Raw genomic sequence first — 27,727 nt, forward strand, 5'->3', positions numbered from 1 at the left:
AGACAGGGCCACCTCCCAGGAAGGCAGAGCAGGAGGGCAGGTACCTTTTGCACACCGGATGGTCCTCTGCAGCACGTGTTGCATGGCAGACACAGTTTTCTCGCAGGCCACCTGCACAGAGGACAGAGACGCTGCCTTGGCCTACCTGGGCGAGCATCGCTGTCCAGGACATCCCACAAGCACCAGCTGCTCCAGTCAGAGAGCTGCTCCTCTGTCACTCACACTGGACACAGCTGGATACCATGGGGGTGACTGCATGAACCCCCATAGAAATGCTTCTGCACTAGCCTGTGCCTGGAATGTCCCTCAAAGCCCATGCTAGAGGAGAGCCCTCTGCCTAGGAGGGGAATATCAGCTTCTGGAAGTGAGGCCTGGTACAAGGTCCTTAGGTTATTGAGGGTGGCTCCTGGAAGGGGATGGTGTAGCTTATCTCCTTCCTGTTTGCTTTCTGGATCCCACCCTGATGCACAGCCACAGGAACAAGGCCGTCTCACCGTAGACAGAAAGCTTCCCTCTTTGTAAATGGTCTCAGGTATTTTGTTATAATAGTGGAGAGAGAGCCAAGCAGATGCTGCCTGTTAAATAAACCACTTGGGTGTGGAGGGAGGTGCATCATGGGAAGGGTTAGTAGCTTGAGACTTGTCGGTATTGGGCACACCTGGCACACAGCAGGTGTTTAATAAGAATTCCTGGGAGTGATTAGTTTTAAAGACTATAAGGGAAAGCACTGCTGCCCACGACTCTCAAGACCAGAGCCTGGGGGACTCAGCAGGTGCCCAGACATGCCTCAGTTCCCTACATGGGTTGGCTGAACCAGGCCTTGCCTTGGGAATCCCACTGTTAGGTTCCTCTGGGTGCCAGCTGGCAAGTTTCTGCTGCCCCGAACAAAATGAACCTCCACTGCTGCCAATTACACCTGCAGAAGGCAGGAGGCAGAGAGCCAGTGGAGGGAAATGGAAGTGAGGCTTTTAGACTTAAATTTAGTTTTCAGGGGACTTGACACGCGAGAGCCCATCTCCCTTTCCATCATATAAGCAAGGAGTCAGATACGAAGTCAGAGTGGACTGGGTAGTGGGACAGCATGGAGGAACCCACGTCCAGGTTCCCACATCCAACTGTCTCCCCTAAATGTCAGCCTTTCTTCTCCCCTTTGTCCAGTCTAACGTAAGGAAACCTTCACTCAGCTGTCAACCCTGGCACACACATCAAGTCTGTGGGCAGACTGCAGGGCTGGGGCCGTCTACAATGGGGCAGGGGTTATTCCATCTTTTCGTTTCCTTTTTGTGTTTGTTATACTGGGATGGAACCCAGGCCTTATATGTGCTAAGAAAGTGTTCTGCCCTATGGTAGTCTGAATGTAATTGGCCCCCATAATCTCACAAGGAATGGTAGTATTAGGAGATGTGGCATTTTTGGAGTGGGCATGGCTTGTTCGAGGAAGTGTGTCAATGTTTGGACAGGCTTTGAGGCTTCCTTTGCTCAGAATACTGCCCGGTATGTCAGTCAACTTCCTGTTGTCTGCAAGATGTAGCTTTCTCAGCTCCAGCACCATGTCTACCTGCATGCTGCCATACTCCCCATCACGATGATAGTGAACTGAACCTATAAAGCATGAGCAAGCCACCCCAATCGAAGCTTTTCTTTATAAGAGTTGCCATGGTCACGGTGTCTCTTCACGGCAATAGAAACCCTAACTAAGACAACCACTGAACCGTACCCCAAGTCCTTGTACTCTGTCTGCAACAGCACTGGAGGAAGACATGCTGGCTGTCAGCTGGTAGGCATCAGCAGAAACGACCTGCTAATTGGTCACCATACAGCTTTTATCCACACAGGTCAGATCACAGATACAAGGGGACAGCCATAAGAAAACTCCTCTGAACCTGCTGAGCCCCATCCTCAAATGCATATTCACATAAAAGCTCCATCCCTGATCCCCAAGACCCAGCACAGTCCCATTGGAGCTCTGCATGGGGCTTAGTTGGTGGAGTGCCTACCTAGTACAGACTTGGTCCCAGTTGGTCCACTCCGCTGAGGAGCATCTGAACAAGAGCAACCTATCTGCTCATAAGTGCATGAAGCAGGTGGATGGACATACAGACAACCATAGAAAGACCCACCTCCGTGACAGGCCTGATGGGGAAGGGCCTACCTCAGCCTGCATCCTCAACCTTCTGCCCTTGGTCTCCCAAGGCTATGTCTATCAAGTCAGGCAATGGCTACATAGCAGGAAACATCCTGAACTGGGCTGAGCACTCAAAGTGGCTTCTGAGTCCACATGAGATACATGGCCCAGGACTCCTCACTGACTCCTGTATAGATGCTAGCTTTTGTTCCCACCACAGCTGAGTCTCAAACCGCAGGCCTCCGTATGCTACATCCATGCATACAGCTCCTCATTGTTTCTAACTTTCAAATTCAACTCCCTGATGCCTTGGCTCCTGTGTCAACAGTTGCTAAACCAGGGAAGAGTGGGCAACAAGACTGACAGGATGGGTGTCTTAGGGCTTCTATTGCTGCCATGAAACACCATGACCAAAATCAACTTGGGGAGGAAAGGGTTTATTCCCTTTACACTTTCACATCATTGCTCATCATGGAAAGAAGGCAGGACAAGAATTCGGACAAGGCAGGATCCTGGAGGCAGGAGTTGATGCAGAGGCCATGGAGGGTGCTGCTTACTGGCTTGTTCAGCCTGCTTTCTAATGGACCCCAGGACCACCAGACCAGAGATGGCACCACCCATAATTGACTGGGCCTTCTCCCATCAATCACTCATTAAGAAAATGCCCTACAGTTGGATCTTATAGAGGCATTTTCTCAACTGAGGCTTCCTCCTCTCTGATGACTCTGGCTTGGGTCATGTTGACATAAGCGTGGCTGGGACAGTGGGCTTCTGAGCCCATGGTCAGCTGTATCTCCTACCGATCCTTGGCTCAAGCCCAGGCTCCCACTAAACCTGCCACCACCCCACGCTGTTGGGACCATATGAACCTATCTTCTCACCGAAAGTGCAGAGGTAGCTGTGGAGAGGAGCAACATGTACAACCAACCTTCAGATTGTCCGGGTGTTTGTGTGTCCACGCCAGAAGCATGGCAGCGAACAGGTCCCCAGTGCCCACGAAGACGGCATCCACCTTGCGCATCTCCATCCGAATGCGTTGAGTCACCGTGGAGCCGTCAGGCTTCCCTAGGGGAGGACATAAGCCAGGCCACTGGGCCTGAGACTTCTCAGCTAGACAAGGGCCACCCCTGCCATGGGAACCTGCCAGCCCAACTTGTCCCCGCTTCTCCTGATGTGACAGGAAGGCCGGCATTGTCCCTCCTTGGGGATGTCACACAGATGTGGTGTGGCCTCCTTCAGGAGCTCTGGGACTCAGTGTGGGCTGTCACAACTGACCCCTGCTGCCACCACTGTCCCAAAGTGGTGCGGGAGAATTATCTGTATTCTGTCAATCATATTTTAATAAAACGCTGATTGGCCAGGCAGGCAGTATAGGCGGGAAAGCCAGACAGGAAGTAGGGGTGGAGCAAAGAGACTGGGAGTATTCTGGAAGCAGAAGCTCTCTCAGCGACTTCTGCGCAGACCACCGAAGAGGCAACATGTAAGCTGACAGCTGAAAAAGGTACCAAGCCATGTGGCTAAGATAGATAAGGATAATGGGGTAACATAAGTTATAAGAACCAATAAGTAGCCTGACCTAATGAGCCAATCAGTTTATAATCTTATAGAGATCTCTGTGTGATTGATTTTTCTCTGGGACTTGCTGGTTGTGGGGTACCGGGCAGGAACAGATACCCCAACTAGCCGGCCCCTCATATTACACCAAAGGGAAGTGAAACACTGGACTCTTAGAAGCTGGAACTAGCATGGCCTTACACACTCGGATTGCCAGGAACTGCCTGGATACACTCTGTGTGTGTGTGTGTGTGTGTGTGTGTGTGTGTGTGTGTGTGCATGTGTGTGCCTACATGTGTGTGTCTATATATGCTTGTGTGTGGCACAGGAGCATTCAGGTGCACATCCCCATACTCTTTGTATCCAGAATGCTCCACTGGAGCCAGTGGGTATGAACATGGGGTTCCAGTCAGCCTTTGTCTCAGTCTGAGCATTGTAACATTGTTCAAGCATAATTAACTCATGAACTATTTGTACAATCAATTACTGAAGTCCAGCACAAACCTACGCCCTGTAGACACCTGGGACACAGAAGCCAGACTCAGCTGGTACCTGGCATATAAGCCACCAGTGCAGGATAGCTCACCAGACCTAAGAACCTAGAGGTTCTGGCACAGCATGGATATCTGATCATTCGACAATTAGGAATGAGTAAGCCTGCTCATGTTCCCAATACCCCATCCAGCTCCACCCCTCCCGGCTCCACAGAGCCCTTGTCCTGAACCTGCCTTTTCTCTGACTCTCCTGAGGGGCAAGAGGTACCAGGCACTTGCTGACTGAGTCACAACCTCCCTCCTACTGAGCCCCCAGTATTCTCTGGGGCCTGAAAGCCGTGGGCTACAGAAACAGATGGACCCAGGGAGCGCACAGGGCAGGTGGTGCAAGCACTTACGTATCCTCTGGCTGCCCAGTGCGATCAGGTAGTCACTGCCCTGTGCGGAGGGCAGGTCAGAGCTGGTGATGACCACCGTGTCCGGGCCCATGCAGTGTAGCACGTCCATCACCTGCCAGCAGAAGGGAGAGTGTCAGCACCTCTGGCCACAGTGGCTCTTCCTGACAGTCACCTTCAAGGGGGATGACCCTGGTTGGCCACTGTCCTCTGCAATCAGAGCTGAAGCAGCCAGCCATGGCCAGCATGCTTGATAGACTCTAGAGGACCTGGAACATTGCACACACATGGCCAAGCCTGTGGTCTGCCATCTTCTGTCAGGGCCCATTGACAGCTCAGAGTCTGGAAATGTGGGGAAGCCTGGGGGCCATGCCCCAACTCTTTGGGAACTGGGAAGCCAGTCATATCCACCAATGAGAAGCAAGCTTCTCTCCAAGCTGGTTTAAAAGTCTTTTTGCTGTTTGTTTTTATTGATTCATTTGAGGCAGGGTCATACTATATAGTTCTTGCTGACCTGAAATTGGTATGTAGACCAGGGTGGTCTTGAACTAACAGAGTTGCACTCCCAAGTGCAGTTGAGTCATGACACCTCAAGATGGCGACATTCCCTTAAACCCCATGGATGCTCCAGCCTACACTACAGTGCTCCCAGACACACAGGAAAAACACTCTGATATAAGATAGAAACAAATAAATCTTTGAAGATAAAACAAAAGGTCTATCTCCTCCGGACTCTGGGTGGCTCATTCCTGCTGGCTGATGTAGGACAGTGGGAACTGAAGGTAATCAGAGCAGTGATAGGCCACGAGGATGACACATGAGGCTGGCTTTGGGGTGCAACAGATAAGACTGGACCCTTAGCTTACACAGTGCCCAGCACACAGGAGGCACTCATTCCATGTGGTGGCTGCTCTGAGCTGAATTGTGACGAGATCCACTGATGTCATCACCCCCCAATGTCATGAATTGGATTCTGTTTGGCCTTAAGCACAGGCCACAGGAGAGTGACCTGCACCTCATTGTCTTAAAGAGATGACTCCTGTCCTATAAAGGATGGTGATGGGGAGCATGGCTGGATCATGAGGCAGCTAGGCCATGAGTCAAAACCTTATACCCACAGCAAAAGGAGCTGGAGGTGGCAGACAGAACCTCCTGGGGACCCGAGAGAGAGAGTTCACCCTGCCTGCACCTGACTGTGGGGTTTTCAGACTCTACAGCTGGGAGAGAACGCTGTGGTAGAGCAGCTCCAGGTCACAGACATGGACACATGGTAGACCGAGCATAGAACTGACAGAGGGACAGAGGTGCCAGTCAATGACAAAAGCTGGGCATTTGCCACATCTGAGGTCAGAGCTCAGTATTTCTCAAATGCCATCTGTTCCTGAAGATGGGTATCTGTCTCCTTCCCAGTAACTAGGGCCCTGTGTAAAGGTCTCCTTCCTGTGAATAGGCCCATGTATGAAGGTCTCCTTCCCCATGAACAGGGTCATGTATGAAGGTCTCCTTCCCCGTGAACAGGGCCATGTATGAAAGTCTCCTTCCCCATGAACAGAGCCGTGTATGAAGGTCTCCTTCCCCAAGAACAGAGCCATGTATGAAGGTCTCCTTTCCTATGAACAGGGCCATGTATGAAGGTCTCCTTAGCCACGACAGAGCCATGTTAGAAGGCTCCCTTACCTCCAGTGCTTCTTCCTCGCTGTGGATTTTTCTGCCACTCAGCAACCTGGAATACAGATGGGAGCAGTGATCCAGTCCCCACGGTACAACCACCCTGGCAACTGACCTACATCCCCACAAGAGACCATCACCGCGTCTACTGGCCATAGGAACCAGGGGAGGCAGTGACACACATGGAAGAGTGGGGAAGGTCAAGGGGAAATGTGTCATACACGGTGAGGTTCCAGTCTGTGGTGATGGCCTGTAGGTGACAGCAGTGAGAACCAGCCGCCTACAACCCCTGTGTCTCTCACCACAGTAGTCAGGTAACGGATGTTTACAGAACTCTGACGGCCAAAATGACCAGCACAACCCATGCACATGCCTGCTGACAGCACAGGACCCTCAGCCACTCAGTGTATAAACATCCACCAATGCTTGCATCCCGGGTTTGCAGGAACCATCTCACAGGATAGAGAGGCCTGGGTGCTGCAAGTCTAGGTAACTGGCAGGTCTCTTAGGAGCAGACTCTTCAGCTAATCAGGGGCCGTGAGCTCTGAGAGAGATCTATGGCCTGCAGTTCCACCTGGGGGCATTCCCAGCCATGTGAGTCCTCAGCTAGACAGGTGCCACCTCCTCTTTCTCTCCTTGGAGCATCTTCCCAGCAGGGGGATACTGCGAGCCCACACAATCATGAACAGACAACCAGGGAGAAAGAGCACTTGTCATGACAATAGGGGCGATGGGAACCACTGTGGTGTTAGCGGTACAGGTTTATAGGGTCAAGGGTGACACATCAGTCTAGTGCAGGCCAGGTTCTCTAAGGCCACCAAGGACCTGAGCAGGCAGACGTGGGGCTGCTGGGACACACGTAAAGATGGTGCAGGGCTCGCCAGGGCAGCGGGCCCTGCTGGCTATGCAGTTACTTACTCAGCCTCAAACTGGTTGGGAGTGATGATGTCTGCCACGGGCACCACTTTGTCCCTGTACACGGGAAGGAGGTCCTGTGGAACGTACTGGAGAGCACAGGAGACAAAGAAGGGGACTTACTCTCACAGGAAGAGGGCCCAGTGGAAGAACGCTCCCAAAGCCCATATCCTGTGGGAAGACCTGGCATTGCCACCAAGAAGGGCCTGGGAGCAGGAGGGCTAGGCCTCAGCTCACCAGAACCAGAAGGGAGAACAGTAAGGAGGGAGCTAAGACACAGGACTGCACAGGATGACGAGAGGCAGCCTCTGGCCCTCAGGACCTGACAGCCGGGAATGGGTCCACCTCGCTCTGGGAGCCTGAGTCCTGAAGCGTCTCATCTCCACCTAAGACATTGCTTGTGAGCCAACACACTCTGATCATCTCGTTTTTGTTTTAAGTTATCAGAGAACAACTAAATAGAACAGTGCTCCCTTGTGTCCCTTTTCCTGAGACAGGTTCTTACTCTGTAGCCCAGGCTGGCCTAGAACTCAGAGCAATCCTCCTGTTTCCTTCCAAGTCCTGAGATTACTGGGTTGGGTCACCAGACTAGCTTAGAACAACCTTCCACTTTTCTTCGTTACTATTTCCATGTTGGGGATGGACTTAGGGCCTCATGCCTGTTGGGCAAGCATGAACTATACCTTCAAGTTCATCCTTTTAAATGTTTGATTAATGTTAGCCTCGACCTCACAATCACCTCACCTCAGCCTCCCAAGTAACTAGGATTACAGATACCCACAACCACGTCTGGTTCCTGACATCCAAGGCCCACAAGAGGCTTTGAAATAACTGTCTGTTCCCATGAGGATTTGCGGTACTGGTGAGTGGTCCAGGGGTCTAGTCTCTCCCCACTCAGTTGCTGATGAATTTCCCTAGAGGTCCAAGGTCCTGTGCAGATGGACTCCCGCTGGCTGGCATAAGTTGGCATAAATTGGAGAAGAGCTAAGAATAGATGGGACCACTTAGACCGTCCAACTCCTAAACTCAGGGCTGACCATGACATCTACAAGCTGTCTGCTTGTTTGAACCTAGCACGTCTTGAATCTAGGCAGAGGTTCTCAACCTCCCTAATACTGTGACCCTTTAATACAGTTCCTCATGTGATGACCCAGGTCATAAAATTATTTTCATTGCTACTTCATAACTGTAATTTTGCTACTGTTATGAACTGCAATATAAGTATCTGATGTGCAGGATATCTGATCTAGGCCCTCCAGGAAAGTCATTTAATCAAAATCAGGACACAGCAGAGCGAGTGACACTGAGCCCCAAGGAGAGCTCTTTAGGACCAAACACCAGCATCACCTAGCTTTGCTGGGGATACTGCAGCAAGCATCAACAGGAAGAAAGGAGGGATGGGGGTCTAGTGTAGGGAACCTTCCAGAAAATGAGCACTGGAGAAAGCAGATGAAAACACAGCAACTGAGCTAAGTAGACACCTGGTCTAGTCACTGCCACCGGACTCCACTGTCAGAGCAGGGCAGAAAGGACACAGGTCCAGGTGAGTTCTGCACTGGTGTGGACCACATGTGGCCGGCTATGCTCAGGGAACTCTCAAAGAGTAATGGATGAGTCAAAGCCACACAGGCAAATGCCAGGGTGGTCTGTGCATTAAAATGCTGACTTTAAAATGTTGGGACTCTGTGTTGCGGCCTCCTATCTCCACAGTCTGAGTTTCGGTGACGGTGACAGGACCTGTTCACCCAGGGACTGTGACCCACCCACTGCCCAGTTTTGAAAAGCTGGTGAGCTCAGAGTGACTTCCTCATTGTTAAACGGATAGGGACAGCGAGCCCAAAACTGACAGACTGTCTGTGGTTCCCACCCTAGCTGATGGCTGTCCCTCATTTGACCAACTTCCTACAGGGGTGACTCAGCGTTGGATGGGGTCCACACAGGTTTACCCAGGAAGGTGACCTTCTCTTTGGTTCAGAGCAGATGGACAGACCCCGTGTCTAAGAGCAGAGGGAGTGCACTCACCATGGAGCCTTCGCCGTTCCACTTGTCTCCCATCACGGGATCGCACACTGCGGGGACACAGCATCGGGTCAGCAACTGCTATGGCTTCCGATGACAGACCTCCACACTGTCTGCTTTCTCACTGTGCAGCCCAGGCTAGCCTTGCACTCACCATCTTCCTGCCTCCGCCTCCCATGTAGCTGAGGACACAGGCATGCACATCACACCTGCCTCCACATCTAATGCTTGCTCTAACCGCCAGAGTGTGTGCCTGCGGGTGTGTACATGGACCATGTGTGCAGGTGCCCAGGGGTTCAGAAAAGGGCACAAGAGCCCCTGTCGTGGGATTTGCAGGCAGTTATGAGCCACCGGAGTGGGTGCTTGGAACTGAACTCGGGGCTTCTGTAAGAGGAGTGCACATCCTTAACTCTCATCAGCCCTGGCTGCCTTTGAACTCACTGTGTAGCTGGGATGACCCTGAACTTCTGACTCTGAGGACTGGGATTGCAGGTGCACACCTCCACATTCTGTTATGTGGTATGGGAGACCAGACCCAGGCTTCATGTGTGCTAGGCAAGCACTCTGCCAACTGAGCCTCAGCCCTGGTCTCTCAATCATGTTAACATTACATACACACGGAGACCCAAGAACAGTTATGTGCACCAGCACCTTGCGCTTCTCTGCCCGAGACAACTAGGTCCTTGGGATAATTTCACACACACCATCACTCACACCTTTGTCTCAAGCACACATTACCTCAGGTCACCTGGACCAGCATAGTTCCCTCCCCCCAGTCTGGCTGAGAGAATACTAAACCAGCTTTCACTGTATCTTCCCAGGTTCAAGCGCATTCCCTTTGGACCACAGTGCACTGCACAGACAAAGCAATGGGCTGTTGGCCTTCAGGGCAGAGCACACTGTGCACACCTGGGAGATTGGTACTCAGGAGCGGCCTTAGTCTTCATGTCTACTCAGCACCGCCTCTGCTCTTGGTGGCGCATGGACCCAGTGCCGCCTGGCAACCTTTATGTCACGCTCCATGCAGACAAACTAGATATGGTGTGTCCACCTCAGCACCCAAGCATGAGGCGAGATGGCTGAGCCCCTTCCTGAGGGTGAGAGCAGCACGGGGCGCACCGTGCAAGAAGCATCATGGCCCAGTTCTCACCATACACGAGCTGGGAGTTCTGCTGCTTCAGTTCCCGCACAATGTCCACCACCATGGCCAGGAAGGACTTGTCTCTCGTGTAACCTTGGAAGGGAAAATCCAGGTTGTTTATCCTCCCGAAACAGGGCACACTGACCACCAGGACATCTGGTTTAACCAGAGCCATCAAATCAAGCATGCACCAGAGTGGGGGACAGGAACTACACAAGGTCTCCGAAGGTCTGTACTCTTAGAGGGGAAGACTGGCAGCCAGCTCCCTGAGACACAAGAGTTCTGAATAACGAGAATACAGATAATGGGCAAATTCCGCTTTTAACAAAATGTATCACTTTTTAAATGAATGTATGTCTGTGCAATGTATGTCTGTGCAATGTATGTCGATCTCTAGGACCCACATGGCAGAAAGACCTCTGCACCCATGCTGTGGCACCATATATGTGCGATTGTGTGGACGAGGACACACATATGCACACAATAAATAAGCATATAGATTGAATATGTAAAAAATACAACCAGAAACAGGACAGATGAACTCACGGAGCATTTCACCTTCGACCCAGGGTGGCAAAACTCTAAGGGCCTCCAGAAAGTGTTGGTGCCTAGTGCACACCAAGACCCTCCAGGAAGGAAACAGGGACAAGGCCTGAGCCTAGAAAGGGGATCTGTGCCTGACCTGTCACCAACTCGCCGGGAACCCTGCACCAGGACCTGGGGACCCTCACCAGTGAGCACGTAGTCGTACTTATTCACGCCGTTTATCTGGAGACCTTCATACAGTTCATGGAGCTCCTGCGAACTCAGCACTTGGCCCTTCCAATGGGCATAGCCTGCGGGAAGAAGACAGGCTAAGTTGTGGATGTGGGAACCCCAGGTTCCCCCCATGTCTGTCTCATCATATGACAACCCCCTACCCGCCCTGAGGAAGCCCAGTGAGCTGTTCTGAGGGCTGGCCTTAGGCCCGGACTGGATGTTCTGAGCTCAGTGCCTCAGTGGCATCCCAACACCCTGGAAGCACCCCAGTTTCTACACTGTGGGGGCTGAACAGCGGTCTCCTGCCCTGACTAATCTCCATCAAAACAATTCAGGGAGCACTCAGTACCCTAGGTAGGCCTGTGGAACTGTGTCCCAGAAGATGTGGACAGGGTCACGGGGGTATACAGCTATTTACACCCCAGCTCAGGACAGCCCACCCAGCCCCTCTCCTTAGCCCAAGGACGTGCCATAGTGGAAAAGCATACAAACATGCAGGTCGCCAGTTGTCGGCAAGAGGACACGGCAGCACTCCCTGTGGTTGACCTGTTCAGTTCTCCTAACACAGTAGCGCTATGACTGCCAGCTTAACAGAGAAGGAAACTGAGGCACAGAGGTTTTCCCACCAGTCAGCTCCAGAGGAGTGGTCACACAAGTTAGCTACTGTCTGGGCACAGGCTATGCACACAGTGGCACTTATAGGTTCCAGCCTCCAGTCTCAGGCCAGGTTATATGCCACGCTCACTTCCACCATGGCTGCCACCTTGTAGTCCTACCTGTGTGGTTCGAAAACTGCACGGAGTTCACGGCATCAACTTCAAATCCCAAAACCTGCAGGACAAACAGGAGAGGTGTGTGAGTCCCCGTCTGTGACCCCAAGAACTCAGAGCAGGGGTCCCAACCATGGCTAGAGTCTTGACATGAGGAGGGTGACAGATGAGGCCATCCAGGCAGTACAGACCCCCGGACAGGGTGGGAACAGAAGGCCTCCCCAAGCCAGCCAGATGCTTGCATTTCAGGGCCACACAAGGCTGACCATGGGCTTCCTCTGTTCCTTCACTCAGGAACACTGCCCAAAGGACCAGGGTGGCCATGCCCCTCTCCCTTGCTGGCATGCACTGAAGGCTTCACGAGCACCCGAGAGGGCCCACCTCATGAATGTGGTCAAAGAAAGCACTGTAAGCAGCTGTCTGTGCAGATAAGGAGCAGACCCTGTGCGCCTTCTAACCCACCCTGAGGAGGCAACACCCAGCCCCAGCTGGGCTGCTCAGCTCAGCCAGCCTCTAACACACCGGCTGGCAAACTCCCTCCCTCCATGTCAACGAGAGAAAGAAGGTCCCAGGTTAGGACTGAGGTCCCCAAGAAGAACCACGTTCCTTGAGCATCTTGCCGCTCTGAATGGCCTCTCATAGCTCCAGTGGGAGTCATCCAGACAGGACAAATGGGCCTCCTGAGACACGGAGACCGAGGCTCCCTGTGGTTAACCGTTCATCCTCAGCACACAAAGCAGCTCAGGGAGCCAAATTAAAGCTATGGACCTCCGAGCCAAATAAAAGCTATCACCAAGTCTAAAGCTTTTTATTTTAAAGTAACAGACCCTGAGCTTATGCAGTTTGTGGCCGGTGGTGGTGGTGGAAGTGGCGCACACCTTTAATCCTAGCACAGGGGAGGCAGAGGCAGGCAGATTTCTGTGAGTTCGAGGCCAGCCTGGTCTACAAGAGCTAATTCCAGGACGGGCTCCAAAGCTACAGAGAAACCCTATCTCAAAAACAAAAACAAACAAACAATAAAAAAACCCCACAAAAACCAAAAACCAAATCAAAACAATCCTAGTGTGGCAATGGCTGGAAATTCCATGGCTGGGGAGGATTCCTGGGCTCAGTAGTCAGCCACCCTAGCTTCCACCTCAAAAACTGAGGAGGGGGCTCCCCGGTTAAAAATGCTTGCTGTGCAATCATGAGGACCACCAGAGTTTAGCCCAGCATCCACTGTCACAAGCCAGATGTCGTGGGCACACAACTGTGTAACCAACTCCAGCTCCAGGACGGACTGAGACAGTCTCACAGAGACTTGCCGGTTTTCTTTCTGGCTGGAAAGGGAGACCCTGCCCCACAGGAACAGGCAGAGAGTGAGAGGGAGACTCCGGAAGAACTCTTCTGAACTCTGAGCACACACAGGTTGAGTGAGAGCACACGCGCAGATGTGGTTACACGCTCACACAGACACAAGTACGTAAACCAACCTCTCTCTCTTTCTCTGGTAAATAGTTCATGAAGAATAACATTCAGTGTTGATCTCTGGCACCTCCACAGGCACCCACACTAACGGGAACCCTTACTCTACAAATGACAGGTCCTTTTTAAGTGTAAGGGGGCAGTGTTCTGAACAACCCCAAAGCCACTGACATCTGTGTCCCTCGTGACTTGGAACCATAGTGATTCCTCCTGTTGCTTCTTCCACTTCCCTGTCTCCCCACGCTCTCCAGGGCAGCCTAAGTCTGTCAGTTGCCCAAGACGGCAGATGTTAGACTCGAGACAAGAGAGAGATTCCTTGGCCCACTGCCTGGCTCGTATCTGACCACCTTCAGGGCCCTGCCAGGCCTCCCAGCCTCAGCACTGGCCTCTTCCAGGCAGTTTCTTTCTCAGTATCCAAGTAGATCCAGGATGGCGGTCCATCATATGGCCCCTTCCCTGGCCGCAACATCCCTTCATGGAGTCGGCCATTTGAGTGGCACAAAATTACCCCAGACAGAGGAAAGGCCTCTTGTTCAGGGCCCTGTGCTCAGCTGTGTGTGGAGACGCGGAGATGAGAGGCCATCCTAGCAGAAATCTGGCCAGACTCCAGATCTCAGGCACCTTGGAGAGGAAGCCTGTGAAACCAAGGGATAGATTCAAGTCTATGAATGCAACAGCCGTCCGTCAGTCCTTCCACGGCCATCTCCACAGACCATCTGGCCATTTGTGGATTCCGACTATGTCCTTCTGACCTTGAGCCAAGATACCCTCAACCATGACAGGCATGGGGGTCAAAGCGGATTTGCACTGTACCCTCCAGTCACTCGGGAAGGGCCAGCATCCTGTTCTGGTACATGGCAGGAACATGGGATTCAGTCCTGTGCTGATCCTATCTACAGCCAGGCCACGTGGACCGGGCCACCCACCAGGACTCTGAACTGAGCCCACAGTGTCCTCCCACCTCTAGTTCAGGTCCCAGGCTGACTATGCCCAGACTGCTGCCACCGTCACCGCTGTTAATGTCCTCTCCACTCCCTCAACCAGGTCTCACCTAACGTCCACTTCTACAGCAATGCCAGGCAAAGGCCTCTGAACAAGAAGACCCCCCATGTAAAAGCATCCCACAATGCAGAAGCCACCAACAGAAGGGCCAGAAAGAGGGCCTGCCAGGGTGTGGCCACCAAGGGTCCAGGACTCAGGAGGAACTGAGTGGCTAGGACTCTGTCTACTACTGATATATAAAGCACAGACAACCCACCAGAGTCTCAAGCAGTGGTTCTCAACCCGTGGGCCGAGACCCCCCAAAGGGGTTTCATATCCGAGACCCCCACACATCCTGCATATCAGATATTTGTGCCAGGACTCATAACAGTAGAAAATTTACAGATATGAAGTAGCAACAGAGTAAGTTTGTGGTTGGGTGTCACCACAACGCGAGGAACTGTATTAAAGGGTCTCAGCATTAGGAAACCACTCTAGATTCTAGTGTGACGGAAGTCAGGAGTATGAACGCGTCGTAACACCTTTGCCAGAACCTCAAGGTAAATAGAGGGCTGAGGACTCCCTCCATCAGAACTCCAGGAGTTTCTGAACAGAAAGTTCTATGCATCTGACCCACGGACAGCAGAGAGGAGAGGTGTCAGTGACCGTGGAGTGGCAGAAAATGGGCCCTTTCCAGCACACTGCTCCTCATTAAAACATTAAAACCTCAAATGTTTCTGACGGGGCAGACAAGGGGGCTGCCTCACCTAGAGAGCCACCTGGATGAGACAAGGCAGCGTATGGGACAGAGAAACAGGGGCAAAGAGAGTGAGAGCCTGGAAGAGAGGCACAGATGCTAGAGACAAACCTCGGGTAGCATCAGGAGAGGGGCTGCCCTGGGGGAAAGGGGCAGAGGTTCTGGGTGCTGGCCACATGTCACACATTCTATGTGATGGTATTTGCTCTGTGCTAAGTCACTAAGCTCAAGGGCTTATGGTTTGCATTCACAGGCTCATCCCCAAACATTCAGGCCAGTGTAATCGCTGGGGCAATGCAACAAAAATTAGCAGTTGCACTAATCCAGAAAGGTAAAAACAGCACTTGGCAGATCCACTTGCCTATTCCAGACTTCTGTGCACCAGTATAGCTTCCAGCATCTCAAACCCCTGAAAATTCTAATAACTGTGATGAGCCAGGCTTATCACACGTCCCGGAATCCCTGCCAAGCTGTCCCATCCCGCTGCTTCTGCGTGCGCAGATAATTAATCCTTCAGAGCTGGCACACACGTCTCAGAAAGGGATTGCTATTTTCCGCTTCCAAATGATGGCGCTGAGCCCCTGGACTAGTGTTTCCATTTAAAATATTGCTGTCAAGAGTGCTGTATTAATCAGTGTCGCATGTTAGCTTCAACTTTTCCAGAATCCACCTCCCAAACGCGTATACAAAGCTCGGTCATCCTCAGCTGAGAAGGCAAAGAAAGACGGGCGCCTCACTCCCAGGTGGGAGCCCTGATGAAGTCTGCTGTCACTTAATTCCTCTTCTCAGCTCCAATCCATCCTTCTGGGGGCTTTGGCTGTGACTCTGCAGATCACATCCCTGCAGAGTGGTGGCTCCTGGCCAGGTACTTCCAACAGGAGGACAGAGTGGGACTGGGGAGTGGTGGGCAATGTGCCCGCTTCCACTGGTTGACTCAACCCCAGCAGCACTCTTGGTCCCCTGGGTGTCACTCCTCCTCCTCCAGGTGGCACGTCTCTCCCACCAGGATCAATGGCTCCTTCTCCAGGGGCAGTGGGACCTGTTATGAGGCTTGCCCAGGCTTTAATTTTTGCATCAATCAGCCGGTGTTCCCTTCCCCACCAGCTTGCTTGTTCTTGCTTGTTCACAAGGTGACCCAGGTTCATCTTGAACTCAGAGCAAGTCTCCTGACATAGTCTCCCAAACACGTTAACATCACATTCTGCTTTTTCTCCTTGTTTTTTGGACTTTTAATGACCTACCTTCTTCTCTCTTAAAGCGGGTGCTGGAATGCTTGTGTGTGTGTGTGTGTGTGTGTGTGTGTGTGTGTGCACACAAAATAGTTCTTGGCTCAAGCAGGAATTGGGACCGTGTCCCTCCCCCCACAATATGGTTAACAGCTGACTTCTCCCCAATGTTCACCTCCTCCAGGACAACTCGTAGGGCAGATTCCTTCCTGCCCCACTATGGCTCCAAGGTCACTCCGCATGAGCAGACCTCTCTCTGCCCCTCGGGACCTCCTGACCTTGGGCTGCATAGCAGTGGAACTGCTGATCTACCCCTGGGAAGCCTTTACTCAAAATGTCCCAGGAAATGTATCACAGGAAACTCAGTCCATTCAAATGGACTCACATGTTCTATGATAGGTGGGATTGGAAGGGTGGCCCTGTGGCCCTTGCTCGCCCTTGTGAGATTCTTTTAAGTGTGTGAATTCCCTCCCAGGGCCACACTTTTGCTATTTAGTTATAGGAGCCTTTTGAGAGTACTCTCCCCAGATTGCAAGGCAGAAGGGACCTTGGAGATGTGAAGGCTATGAAGGACCCCGTGAGTCACAGCGTCCAGGAAGGATGGAGAACGAGGTTGCAGAGGCCAGGGTTATACAGAGCCACTGCCTCAAAAGGCTTACACTCCTACAGCTATATCAGAAAGTGGTATAGCCTATCCTCACCACTTCCCAAGCAACTACCTACACTGAACCATTGTCTGTGCCGAAGGTTCAGCACACACAGCTCTCTGCACAGTGGGCACGGCACAGGCGAAAGACCATCTATCTTGTCCTGCCTCAAGCAAGAAGTTTCATTCAGTCCCAGTGGGGATGCTAGAGAAACTTGTACGAGCACTGTCTACCGGCCCTCCTCACCCCACCCGCACAAGCTCTAAACATTAATGACACACCACCAGTACACAATAAAAAAAACAACCCACAAACAAGCTACATGAAGGGGCGCACCCGAGGCTGAGGCAGGATAGCAGGTGAGGCCAGCCTGGACCAGGACTAGATGGAAAGACCCTGTCTCAAAACAGTAAGAACAAATAGGAGTGTCACTTTAATGAGGAGAAAGTCCTGGGGACAAGAGGAACTGTCCCTCAAAGTGCTGCCTTGTTTTGGGGGGAGGGAAGTTCTTTTAATTGTTTATATTTTTTGTTTTGTTTTTGAGACAGGGTCTCATGCCACCCAAGCTGCTGAACTCTTAACTTTCTTTTAAGATTATTTATTATGCATGCAGTGTTCTGTACGTGCACAAGAGGGCACCAGATCTCATTATAAATGGTCGTGAGCCACCATTTGGTGGCTGGGACTTGAACTCAGGACCTCTGGAAGAACAGCTAGTGTTCTTAACCACTGAGCCATCTCTCCAGTCCTAGACTTTAACTTTCAATGTGCCCAAGAACAGCCTGTAGTGGTCTGAATGAGAATGGCCCCAACAGGCTCATAGATTTGAATACTTGGTCACCAGGGAGTGGCACTATTTGAAAGGATTAGGAAGTGTGTGTGGCCCTGTTGGAGGATGTGTGTCACTGGGGGTGGGATCTGAGGTTTCAAAAAGTCCAAGCCAGGCCCAGAGTCACTCTCTTCCTGCTGCCCGTGGATTCAGACGTAGAACTCTCAGCTCCTTCTCCAGCATGATATCTGTCTACCACCATGATTTCCATCATGAAGCTAACGGGCTAACCCTCTGAAACTGTAAGTCAGCCCCAATTAAATGCTTTCCTTTGTATTGGGAATATCATGTTAAGGTGTGTGACTTTTGCTTACGATGCATTTGTTTAACTCTGTGAAGCTGTGTCTCTGTGCCCGTCTAGAACACCTCATGGTCTAATAAAGATCTGAACGGTCAATAGCAAGGCAGGAGAAAGGATAGGTGGGGCTTGCAGGCAGAGAGTATAAATAGGAGAAATTTGGGAGAAGGAGAGGTAGCCAGAGGAGGAGGAGGACACCAGGGGCCAGCCATCCAGCTACACAGCAATCCACAGAGTAAGAGCGAAATCCAAAGAAGTAAGAGAATGAGAAAAGTCCAGATACAAAAGGAAGACAGGATAATATAAGTTGAAGTAAAAACTAGCAAGCAACAAGACAGGCTAAGGCCGGACGTTCATAACTAAGAATAAGCCTCCATGTGTGATTCATTTGGGAGCTGGGTGGCGGGCCCCCCAAAAGAGCTGAAAGAGTAAAACCAAAACCAAACAAAAAAGAAAAACAAACAAAAACCACTACTACTCACATAACACCTTTGTAGGTTGCCATGGTTACAGTCTCTTCACAGCAACAGTCCTCAGTTCCTGTCTCCACTGCAGGAATTCCCAAGCACTGCAGACCACGGCTGCACAGCACTGCTTCCCACACCTTCTGCAAGCCCCACTTCCCACCGCTGCCCGAGTTCCTGCTGAAGGCCTGTGTGATGCCAGCCCATCCTCACCCCTTCAACGTCTAAACTGACTTTTGTGTATCTACTACGTGCCTTCTACCTCGACCCCAGCTGAGCCCTACTATGCCTCTCTAGAGGTTAGGGTTTTCTGTTGTTCCCGGGTGAAGTCAAGACCCCCTGATCCCTGATGGTATGCAATGGGTACAGGCCAGCACCTCAGGTAGCAGCCTTACCCCCTGCGATTCAGTGACTCAGCGCCAGGCTCAGAGCTACTGACTACTTTCTTTACTCCAATACGTTCTCAACTCCCATGCCACTGTCAGCTTTCCTTTCGTTTGTTGTTCTGGAACTTGCTCTGCAGCCCAGGCTGAACTTAGACTTGGAGAGCTGCCTGCTGCTGCCTCCCCAGGTGCAAGGATTAAATGCATGCGCTACCACCACCCAGCAAGCTTCCCTTTTTTAACCTAGAGGGCAGCAGCTTCCTTTGATCCACACACTGTGGCTTCCATGGTTTCATGGCCAATGAGGTCCCAGGATAGTGAACGCTGTCTTCAGGGGCTGGGAAGATGACTCAGAGACAAAGCACTCACCACACAAACATGAGTAAATGTGAGAACTAGGATTTGGATCCCCAGAACCCATGTAAATGCCTGTGAATGTGACAACCCCCAATCTCCACATGCATGGCACACATGTACCACATACTTGTGAACATGCAAACATAAATCTCTCACACCACACACACACACCAAGGAAAAATCTCTTTTGATTTGAGGTAGATGGATAGGTAAGAGTGAGCACACACTCACCAATAGATTTCTTTGAAGGGTATAGATATTTTGTCTGCATGTATGTATGTGCACCATGTGCATGCAGTACATATGGTGGCCAGAAGAGGGCGTGAAATCCCTGGAAATGGAGTTATAGACCTTTGTGAGCTACCATGGGTGCTGGAGTGGAACCTGGTCCTCTGCAAGAGCAGCTAGTACTGCTAATCACTGAGCCAACTCTCTAGCCCCACATTCACTAATGTGGTTCAGCAGGTAGGTAATGGCTACTCTCCTTTGTTTGTTATGTTCTTTTTTTATTTTTAAATTTATTTATTTATTACATATACAGTGTTCTGCTTGCATGTATACTTGCAGGTCTGAAGAGGGCACCAGATCTCATTACAAATGGTTGTGAGTCACCATGTGGTTGCTGGGAATTGAACTCAGGACGTCTGGAAGAGCAGCCAGTGCTCTTAACCTCTGAGCCATCTCTCCATCCCCCTTTTGCTATGTTCTTAAGCTCTTCTAGTTCCTGCCTTATAAATGCAAATTATAGGTGTATGGGCACAGGACAAAGCACTTGAAGGGATTTCTTTCACTGTTTATTATATTATAAAACCTGGGGACAAACACAAGATAAGAACCTGAAACATTCAGAACAGCCATGACCTGCTTCAAAAAGGCCATGAAACCTTTGGGCCCTGCCTCTGCTCCCTGGGGCCACTCTTTCTCCAGTTCTGAGTTCACTAAGTACTCTCTGGTTCATCCAAGCCAGCTGAATGTGAACTCCGCCTCTCCAAGCCAGAGCTCTATTCAATTGAACAGACAACAACCTAGACAAAATTCCTGTAATACACACTCTATATAGAGCATTCAGTGCTACCTTCATTTTAGGGCATCCACCATGGATCTTAGAACAAATTCCCTACAGACAACTGTGTGAGCTGGGAAGCAATGTGAAGACACAGTGGCACTGTGAGCCAGCAGTGCTGAGAGCCACAGCTGGCAAAGGCTTAGCTAGGGTTCGCTTCTCAGCCGAGTGTCCAGCTCAAGACGGAGTTTCCTGACCTGCTGATGGATGGGGGTGAGGGTTGTGTGAACTGGACAGCACCATCCTGTGGAGAAGCCTCCCGCTGTCCCCTGGGGTAGTTTAAGCATCCCTGACATAGCCTGTTATACTTTCTCCCTCCCACTGCTGGGGACAACACCTCCAGAGGAGGACAAGTGGCACCTGGGAGAGTGGAAGCCAAAACAGGAACAAGGAGCTTGCCTTTCCTGCTTCCTGCTGCCCATGGCTGCCACAGGCTCCTCTTCAGCCCCTACCCCCAGCAGTGACGTGTACTTTGCTGGGCTGGCTGTGTGGGCAGGTGGTACACATCCCAGGGGCCCCATGCCCGCCTCCACTGCTGCATCATCAAACCTCCAGCAAAGAGGCTCACGCAGCCTGAAGATGCTGTGTTTAGAGCAATGGCTCAGCTAATCTCCAAGGGAGGCAGAGCGAATCAGCACAGCAGGAGTGGGGTGAGCTCTGGAATGTTCCAGTGTGGTTCTTCCATGGGCATCTAGGGACAGATAGGAGGGTACAGGGGAGAGGGGGGGAAGGCTGGTCCAGTCAAACCACACCCTCTGATCTCCATGGTGAATGCTATAGAGACAGCCTGTGTCCCACAAGGCATCTCTCTACCCACCCTGCTCACTCTAGGTCCTGGGGTTACCCCCAGCCTGGCTCACAGCACTCATACCAGGATTACAGAGCTAGGCAGGCACAGCCAGGGGCAGACCTTGCCAGATCACTCTGAGGCTCAGTAACCCAGATACAGGTTCACCTAGGCTCCAGGTGGTCACTGAGATGCAAGCTGGTCAGGAACTGTCCCACGACCCCCTTTATCAGCTGGCCAGTTGCTCACATCTGGCTCAGACAGCTGGAAGTAGTTGAGCCTCCAGGGAGTGCCAGAACAGCATTCCTGACCCCAAATGAGCTGCACAAGGCGGCCTAAGTTCAGCCCTACAGGCCACTGCACCAGATCTGCCCTTACCCTGTGCTATGGTCTCTCTACCACAGGGCCTCCTGCACACTGCCCCAGGATGAACTCCTCCTCACGCCCCAGAGGGGGTGGGGGTGGCAGGCTCCCACCCATGGGACCTCACACCCGTTCACAACAACTGTCCCTGGATGAGCCATGTCTTGTCTTGTGTCCTCAAGGAACTGCTTTTCCAGGAGACAATCACAGGTAAGGACACAGAGCAGGAGGTGCCTCTCCAGTCACACTGGCTCCTCCGTCACAGTCAGGTGCCTGCCACCCTCAGAAGACCCAGCTCGAAGCCACAGCTATATGCAGAGCTTGGAGACCTCAGCCCCTGCGGCTCTCTTCCCTTTCCTAAGGGAAGGAAATAACCAATAAGTGTTGGAATCACCAACACTGCAGTCTTTCACTAGATCCTAAACTTGGATGTTCTCAGATTTCTCCAAAAGCCCATAGAATAGAGACACAATCCCTGACACACACAAAGAACACGGGCTGGCAAACCATTCTGTGAGGAAGACTCTGCACACACACAAGGGGCTCAGGAAGCCCATCGCACATCCTTATGTGTATTCCTGCGCTTGCTCACATACATGTGCATACACCCACACCGGGCTGGATGCACACACAAACACCCTTGAGATATTGACTCTCCCCTCTTGCCCCTTGCAGGAGGAAGTAGGCTGAAGTGTAGCTGGCTGTAGAGCATTACTTAGCACGTGTGAGAAAGGCCCTGGACTCTGTCCCCAGCAGCATTAAACATGGGTATTGGGAAACCAAGCATGGTGGCACACATCTCTCATCCCCACGCTGGAGGCAGAGGTCAGTGAGTTTGAGGTCAGCCAGGCCTTTACAGTGAGACCTTATTTTAAAAGGGAAGGAATAGGGGCCTGGGCACAGCTCAGTGGACGAGCACTTGTTAAACACACATGAGGCCCTGGGTTCAGTCTTCTCCACCACAGAAAACCAGGAGGAAAGACGTGGTGGTGCCAGTAGAGGGGAGCAGGCAGCAAGGCTCACTGCACTTCACCCTGCCCTTCCCTGCTCACCCTACAGTCTAGAGCCAACACAGCAGGAAAACCCCAGGGTCCCAGTCCTCCCCTGTGGCAGAGGGGAGTGAGAAAGGGAGGGGGAGGGGCAGGGAGACCAGGAGCCTGTCCCCACTCTCCCTTTACCCTGTTTCTGGCTCTGCAAACCTTCAGCTATGCCATCTGGTACCCCACCTCCTACTGACTCTGGTCACAAGAAACCTTTGACCACTACACCCTGGCCTGGGGCCAGAAGCATAATCTGGAAACAGGGGTGAGGTTCTGCTGCCTCTCTGTATGGTTATTTCCCAGCTGCCTGTGGGAGACCAGGGAGGGGAGAGCTCGGAAGACTTTAAAGGGAGCACTGGGGAGGCCGCGCTGATGTGATGGTTCAGGTGTGAGGCTGTGCCCCAATGGCAGGTGATAGAGGGAGCTCCCCAGCCACAGGCACAAGCCAGGCCCAGCACAAGAGACTCCAGAAGCCCTGGTACCAGCTCATCAACAATCTACAGGTACCAGTTCTACAAGGGAGACCCAGAAACTTCCCCAGCTATTACTCTGGCATGACTGGACAGTCACCTAATGGTACAACCTCCAGTTACCTGGGTCAGTTTCAAGCGGCCTCTCCAGCCTCCTGCTTGTGGCCTTCTTGGAGCAGCACTGGGACAAATCTTGGGACTCCTGCCCACGACTACATCCTCCCCACTTCTAGCTTTCCTTCCCCCTCTTCAGCAGTGTGAATGAGACTGTGTGCGCCAGATTGTACAGTAAGAACACACACACACACACACCGCCTGAACTGAGAACATCTCTGGGCTTGAGGGCTGCTCCCCAGGTCACCGCAGACTCTGACAGTGCCAGTTCCCCACGTGCGCTAAGGACTCTCCATGGTGGAGGTGTCCTGCCCACCATCCCATTGCTTCTCCCTATCCAGAGGGGGTACAGAGGTATGGTGAGCAGCAAAATGCCAACAGGGACCTTGAAGGAGTCCCCAGGTCCTTAGGCACCTCTCTGGAGGGAAGCGAAGAAGAGTCTCCTCCCTGAGAAGATGGAACACCGTAGCTTCAGGCTGAATGCGATATCTGAGTCCTTGGTGCAGTCTAGAGGACAGAGGTCCAGACAGAGGCAGAGTAGAGCAGCAGCAGGTGGAAGAGACAAGAGATGCAGGACACAGGGCCCCAGGAGCCCTGTTCACCTCTGCCCAAGGTGAGGGGACTCCTTGGAGCAGCCCAACCTGGCTCCACCTTCCCCAGCTGTCCCTGCTTCAGGGACTCTACCCCTTCACTCCTAAGTACAGTCTCACCTCAGTGATCTTGCTACCCACCCCTGACCCCATAACCTAGAGAGCAATGGTTAAGAGCATGAAGCACCAGACCAGTGCATCTGGGGAGGAATAAGAAATAGGTGTTGAGCCGGGCGGTGGTGGCACACGCCTTTAATCCCAGCACTTGGGCAGGCGGATCTCTGTGAGTTCGAGGACAGCCTGGTCTACAAGAGCTAGTTCCAGGACAGGCTCCAAAGCCACAGAGAAACCCTGTTTCAAAAAACCAAAAAAAAACCAAAAAAAAACCAAAAAAAAAAAAAAAAAAAAAAAAAAAGAAATAGGTGTTGGTGTGGGTGAAGAATTGCAATTGCTTATCGACCAATAGGGGCTCAAATCTCAGCAACTGCCCCGTGCCTATGGACTTAAACCCCTGTACTGTACACCCATAACCATTTGCCCTATTTTGTCTGCCAAGCATGCCAGCTTCAGGACAGCCCTCAGACTATCCTTAGTGCCCTGGGCCACCTGTCTTCCTTCTAGATCCTTCCGGCAGCTCCACAGTCGCCAGGTGCTCCATCCTAATGTCCCCAAAGAGTCAGGGCAGCTACTAGGCATGAGATGAACAAACAGATACCTACCACCTTGTTCAGTGAACAGCCAAAGAGGTACAGTGAAGGAGGCCACCACCTGGTTGGCCAGATCAACCCAATCTTCCTGCTGGACCGGCCAGGCAAGGAAGTGTCAATCACTCTGTCATTGTCCCCTACCCCCCATTCTAATACCCACTGCACCCCTAGGGCCACCCGATCACAAGCAGGTAGCACCGCCGGCCAGAAATGACTGGAGTCAGCCTCATTCATGACATACACATCTCCCGGGAGGGAGAGGCTCTGCAAAGGTGACAGGCTACAGCCCTTCTAACAGGTTGCTTCCAAAGCGAAACTCAACAAACTGTGCTGTCTCTTAAGATGAAGCAGGCCTGCGGGAGGTGCAGGGTGGTTCGAGCCCCATCCCAGTGGGTGACAGACCATCCCAGGAGTGGTGGAACCCAAAGTGTGGCCCAGCCTCTTCCTAGGTCCAAGCTCACTGGGTGGGCAGAGGCAGAACCTGGATTTCATCAGGGAATGTGCAATCACCCGCCAATGTGTCTACCAAAAGGCTGTCAGTGCTTCTGTAAGGCAGGATCCTCCCAGCTCAACATTTCACAGCCTCGGGGAGCCCCCGCCCACGGCTGGCCAGACAGCCGGAAGCAGCAGGGACTGAGTGCGCCACAGCCGGGTAGGGGGCTTCGTGCCACCTGCACCACCCTACTTGTAGGCTCCCCGGGGCACTCCACACCCCGACCTGCGTGCGCCAGGCTCTGCCCGCAGCTCACCCAGCTCTCACGGGGAACTGAGGGTGGCCGAAGTGGGGACCAAGGTCATCGGTCTGGGGAGGCTATGCTGCGATTCAGCAGACCCGACAGCAGCACGGGTTATATAAGAGGGAGAGCGCGTACCTGCAGCGGGAACATGGCCGCCCGATTGCCCACGTAGCCGCGGACGACATGGCTCTGGATGGAGAGCACCCGGCACTCGCCCTCCATGCCGGGCAGGCCGTGGTGGCGCGTGGCACAGGTGGTGACACAGAATCCGGCTACCCAGGCCGCACACTGGATCCCTGCTGCCGATTGCCTCCAGCACGCGCAGGCGCTGGGTTTGGACGCGATGCCCGCCTCCTCTGACCTCAACAGGCCCGCTGCTAACCCGCGAGTCCCGAGCGGCGAGGGGCGGGCTGGAGGCGGTCCTGCACGCAGGCCACGCCCCTCCGGGAAAAGGGGACTTGTGGAATTGATCTGGACGGGATCTTCTGTGCTGCAGCACGTGATCGGTCATCCTTTCTGCAGACTTGAGCCTGCACTAGCCAGCACACCTGAGACACACCCTCCAGTCCATTCCGCCTCATTAGCCTGCGGCACTGATTACCCCCTGGGTGGCACTCCTGGGAACTGCTGTCCAAAGAGCTCCCACCGAGCTCTAGCGCCCTAAGACTCAGAGATCCCTACTGCCACGTGGCCTGCATGGACTCCCAGACCCAGTAAGGCGTGTGCGGGACTGTTTGACCTCAAGCTGCCCCGGAACTGAGCCACATGTCCCTTCCCAAAATCCCAGCCAGCCCAAGGCTCAAATCCACCTTCTCAGAACCACTCCTGGGGACAGACTTGCTGCTGCTGCTGCTGCACTGGCTCTCCTCTTCAGCCCCACGCAGCACTCTCAGTCCTGGGGAAAGCGAACCTCTCTCCTGTGTCCCATCTTCAGACGGAGCACTTTGGAGCGCCTGTGGTCGGTCACACATTCCAGGTTCACAGACTGGTGGCAGAGACCAGCATGTCAAATTTGCAGTATCTTAGTGAGAGAGTCCTGGGGTACCAGGTCTGCTCTGAGGAGAAGGGAAGGACCCCTATTATTTAGGGAACAGATCAGAAAGAGGAAGTGGGGACTGAGGTTCAGCTGGCGGAGTGCATGCCAAGGCCCTAGCTTTAATTCCAGCACCAGAAAAAGAGTGAACAGAAAGAGGAACACATTGTAAGAAACGCTTGATTGGATTAAGTGGAGTACATTGTAGGAATAATTGTTTACTGATGAAAGTATTTACTGAACATTTGGTGTGTATTAAACATTTCTTTCTTTTTTTCTTTCTTTCTTTCTTTCTTTCTTTCTTTCTTTCTTTCTTTCTTTCTTTCTTTCTTTCTTTCTTTGTTTTTTCTCTGTAACAATCCTGGAACTTGCTCTGTAGACCAGGCTGGCCTTGAATTCACAGAGATCTGTCTTCCCAAGTCTGCTTCCCAAGTGCTGGGACTAAAGGCGTGTGCCACCACCATCCATCTAAACATTTCTTGTAACACACTGAATCTTGCCAAGAGCAACAGATGCACCTATAATCCTTGCACGCACACGTGCATAGGCGTCCGTGCATGTGTGTGTGTCTGTGTGTGTCTGTGTGTCTGTTTGCTTTTTCAAGACATGGTTTCATGGTGTCTCACTGCCAGGCTCAAAACTTACAGATATCCACCTGCCTTTGATTCCTGGGATTAAAGGTGTGTGCCACCACACCTGGATCTGCCTTAGTGTATGTATGTATGTATGAGTGTAGATATCCTCTAGTTTACTCTTAGTCTAGGCTGTCTGGCTGTGAATCCCCAGGGATTCACCTGCTTCTACTTCCCCAGTGCTGGGATTACAAATCCTAATTTTTTAAGGCAAGGATCTCACTATGTAGCCCTTGCTGGACTGCAATTTGCTGTGTAGGCTAGGTTACCTGTCTCTGCCACCTGGGTACTGGGATTAGAAGGGTATGCCGCTATGCATTTACATTTAACTTATTAATTTAATGTGTGTGTGTATGTGTGTGGAGAGAGAGAGAGAGAGAGAGCATGCACACACATGCCACAGTGTACATGTGGTATCAGAAGACGACTTGCAGAATTCCTTCTCTCCATCCACCATGTGGATTCCAAGAATCTAATTACACTGGCAAGTTCATTGGCCTATTGAACCAACTACATACTCCAGATTACAAGATCTTTAACCTTTAATGTCTTAATGACTCAGGTGTGGTTTTCTTGTTTAGAATACCGGCTGAGGGAAGGTTAGCAAAAGAAACTCAAGGACAACTCTTGAAGGGTGGCCGTTGTCACTGTTAGAAGAAAAATAAAAGGTTGCCCGGAGCTGATGGGTCTTTGTGGCCCCCTAGCCCAGGGAACTGTGAGATTGTCTCTATGCAACTCTGAGATTCTGGTCTGCAGGACACCTTCAGATGGGCAGTTTGTGGAGACCAGAGCCAAGCCTCAGTTTTTGTGCACAGGCTTGTCTCCTCTGTGGGTCTTTTGAGGATTTGGGAATCAAATACGGACAGCAGCTTCCTGGCACAGAGCCCCTGAGAGCAAGCGCTCCTCCTCAGGGGTTGTGGTTCCTTCCTTTTCTCTTTCTGCCCA

The 27,727-nt window shown here is 52.1% G+C and overlaps 1 protein-coding gene across 1 annotated transcript in view; it reads right to left on the reverse strand.

Annotated features, from left to right (window-relative positions):
* The window catches only part of Pdxk (pyridoxal kinase), a 31,046-nt gene extending 5,570 nt beyond the window's left edge, over positions 1 to 25,476 (reverse strand). The window contains exons 1-10 of the mRNA XM_087898341.1: positions 25,253 to 25,476; positions 11,847 to 11,901; positions 11,043 to 11,147; positions 10,321 to 10,404; positions 9,174 to 9,220; positions 7,155 to 7,240; positions 6,246 to 6,291; positions 4,572 to 4,683; positions 3,054 to 3,190; positions 45 to 111 (exon numbers count right to left, since the gene is read on the reverse strand). Of these exons, the coding sequence (XP_087754467.1) occupies positions 45 to 111; positions 3,054 to 3,190; positions 4,572 to 4,683; positions 6,246 to 6,291; positions 7,155 to 7,240; positions 9,174 to 9,220; positions 10,321 to 10,404; positions 11,043 to 11,147; positions 11,847 to 11,901; positions 25,253 to 25,339 (826 nt within the window). The 5' untranslated portion in view covers positions 25,340 to 25,476. The remainder of the gene's footprint in view (positions 1 to 44; positions 112 to 3,053; positions 3,191 to 4,571; positions 4,684 to 6,245; positions 6,292 to 7,154; positions 7,241 to 9,173; positions 9,221 to 10,320; positions 10,405 to 11,042; positions 11,148 to 11,846; positions 11,902 to 25,252) is intronic.
* Positions 25,477 to 27,727: the final 2,251 nt, after the last annotated feature.

This window comes from Myodes glareolus, chromosome 18 (genome assembly GCF_982192425.1).
Source record: "Myodes glareolus chromosome 18, mMyoGla1.1, whole genome shotgun sequence".
In the NCBI taxonomy this organism is placed as follows: Eukaryota; Metazoa; Chordata; class Mammalia; order Rodentia; family Cricetidae; genus Myodes; species Myodes glareolus.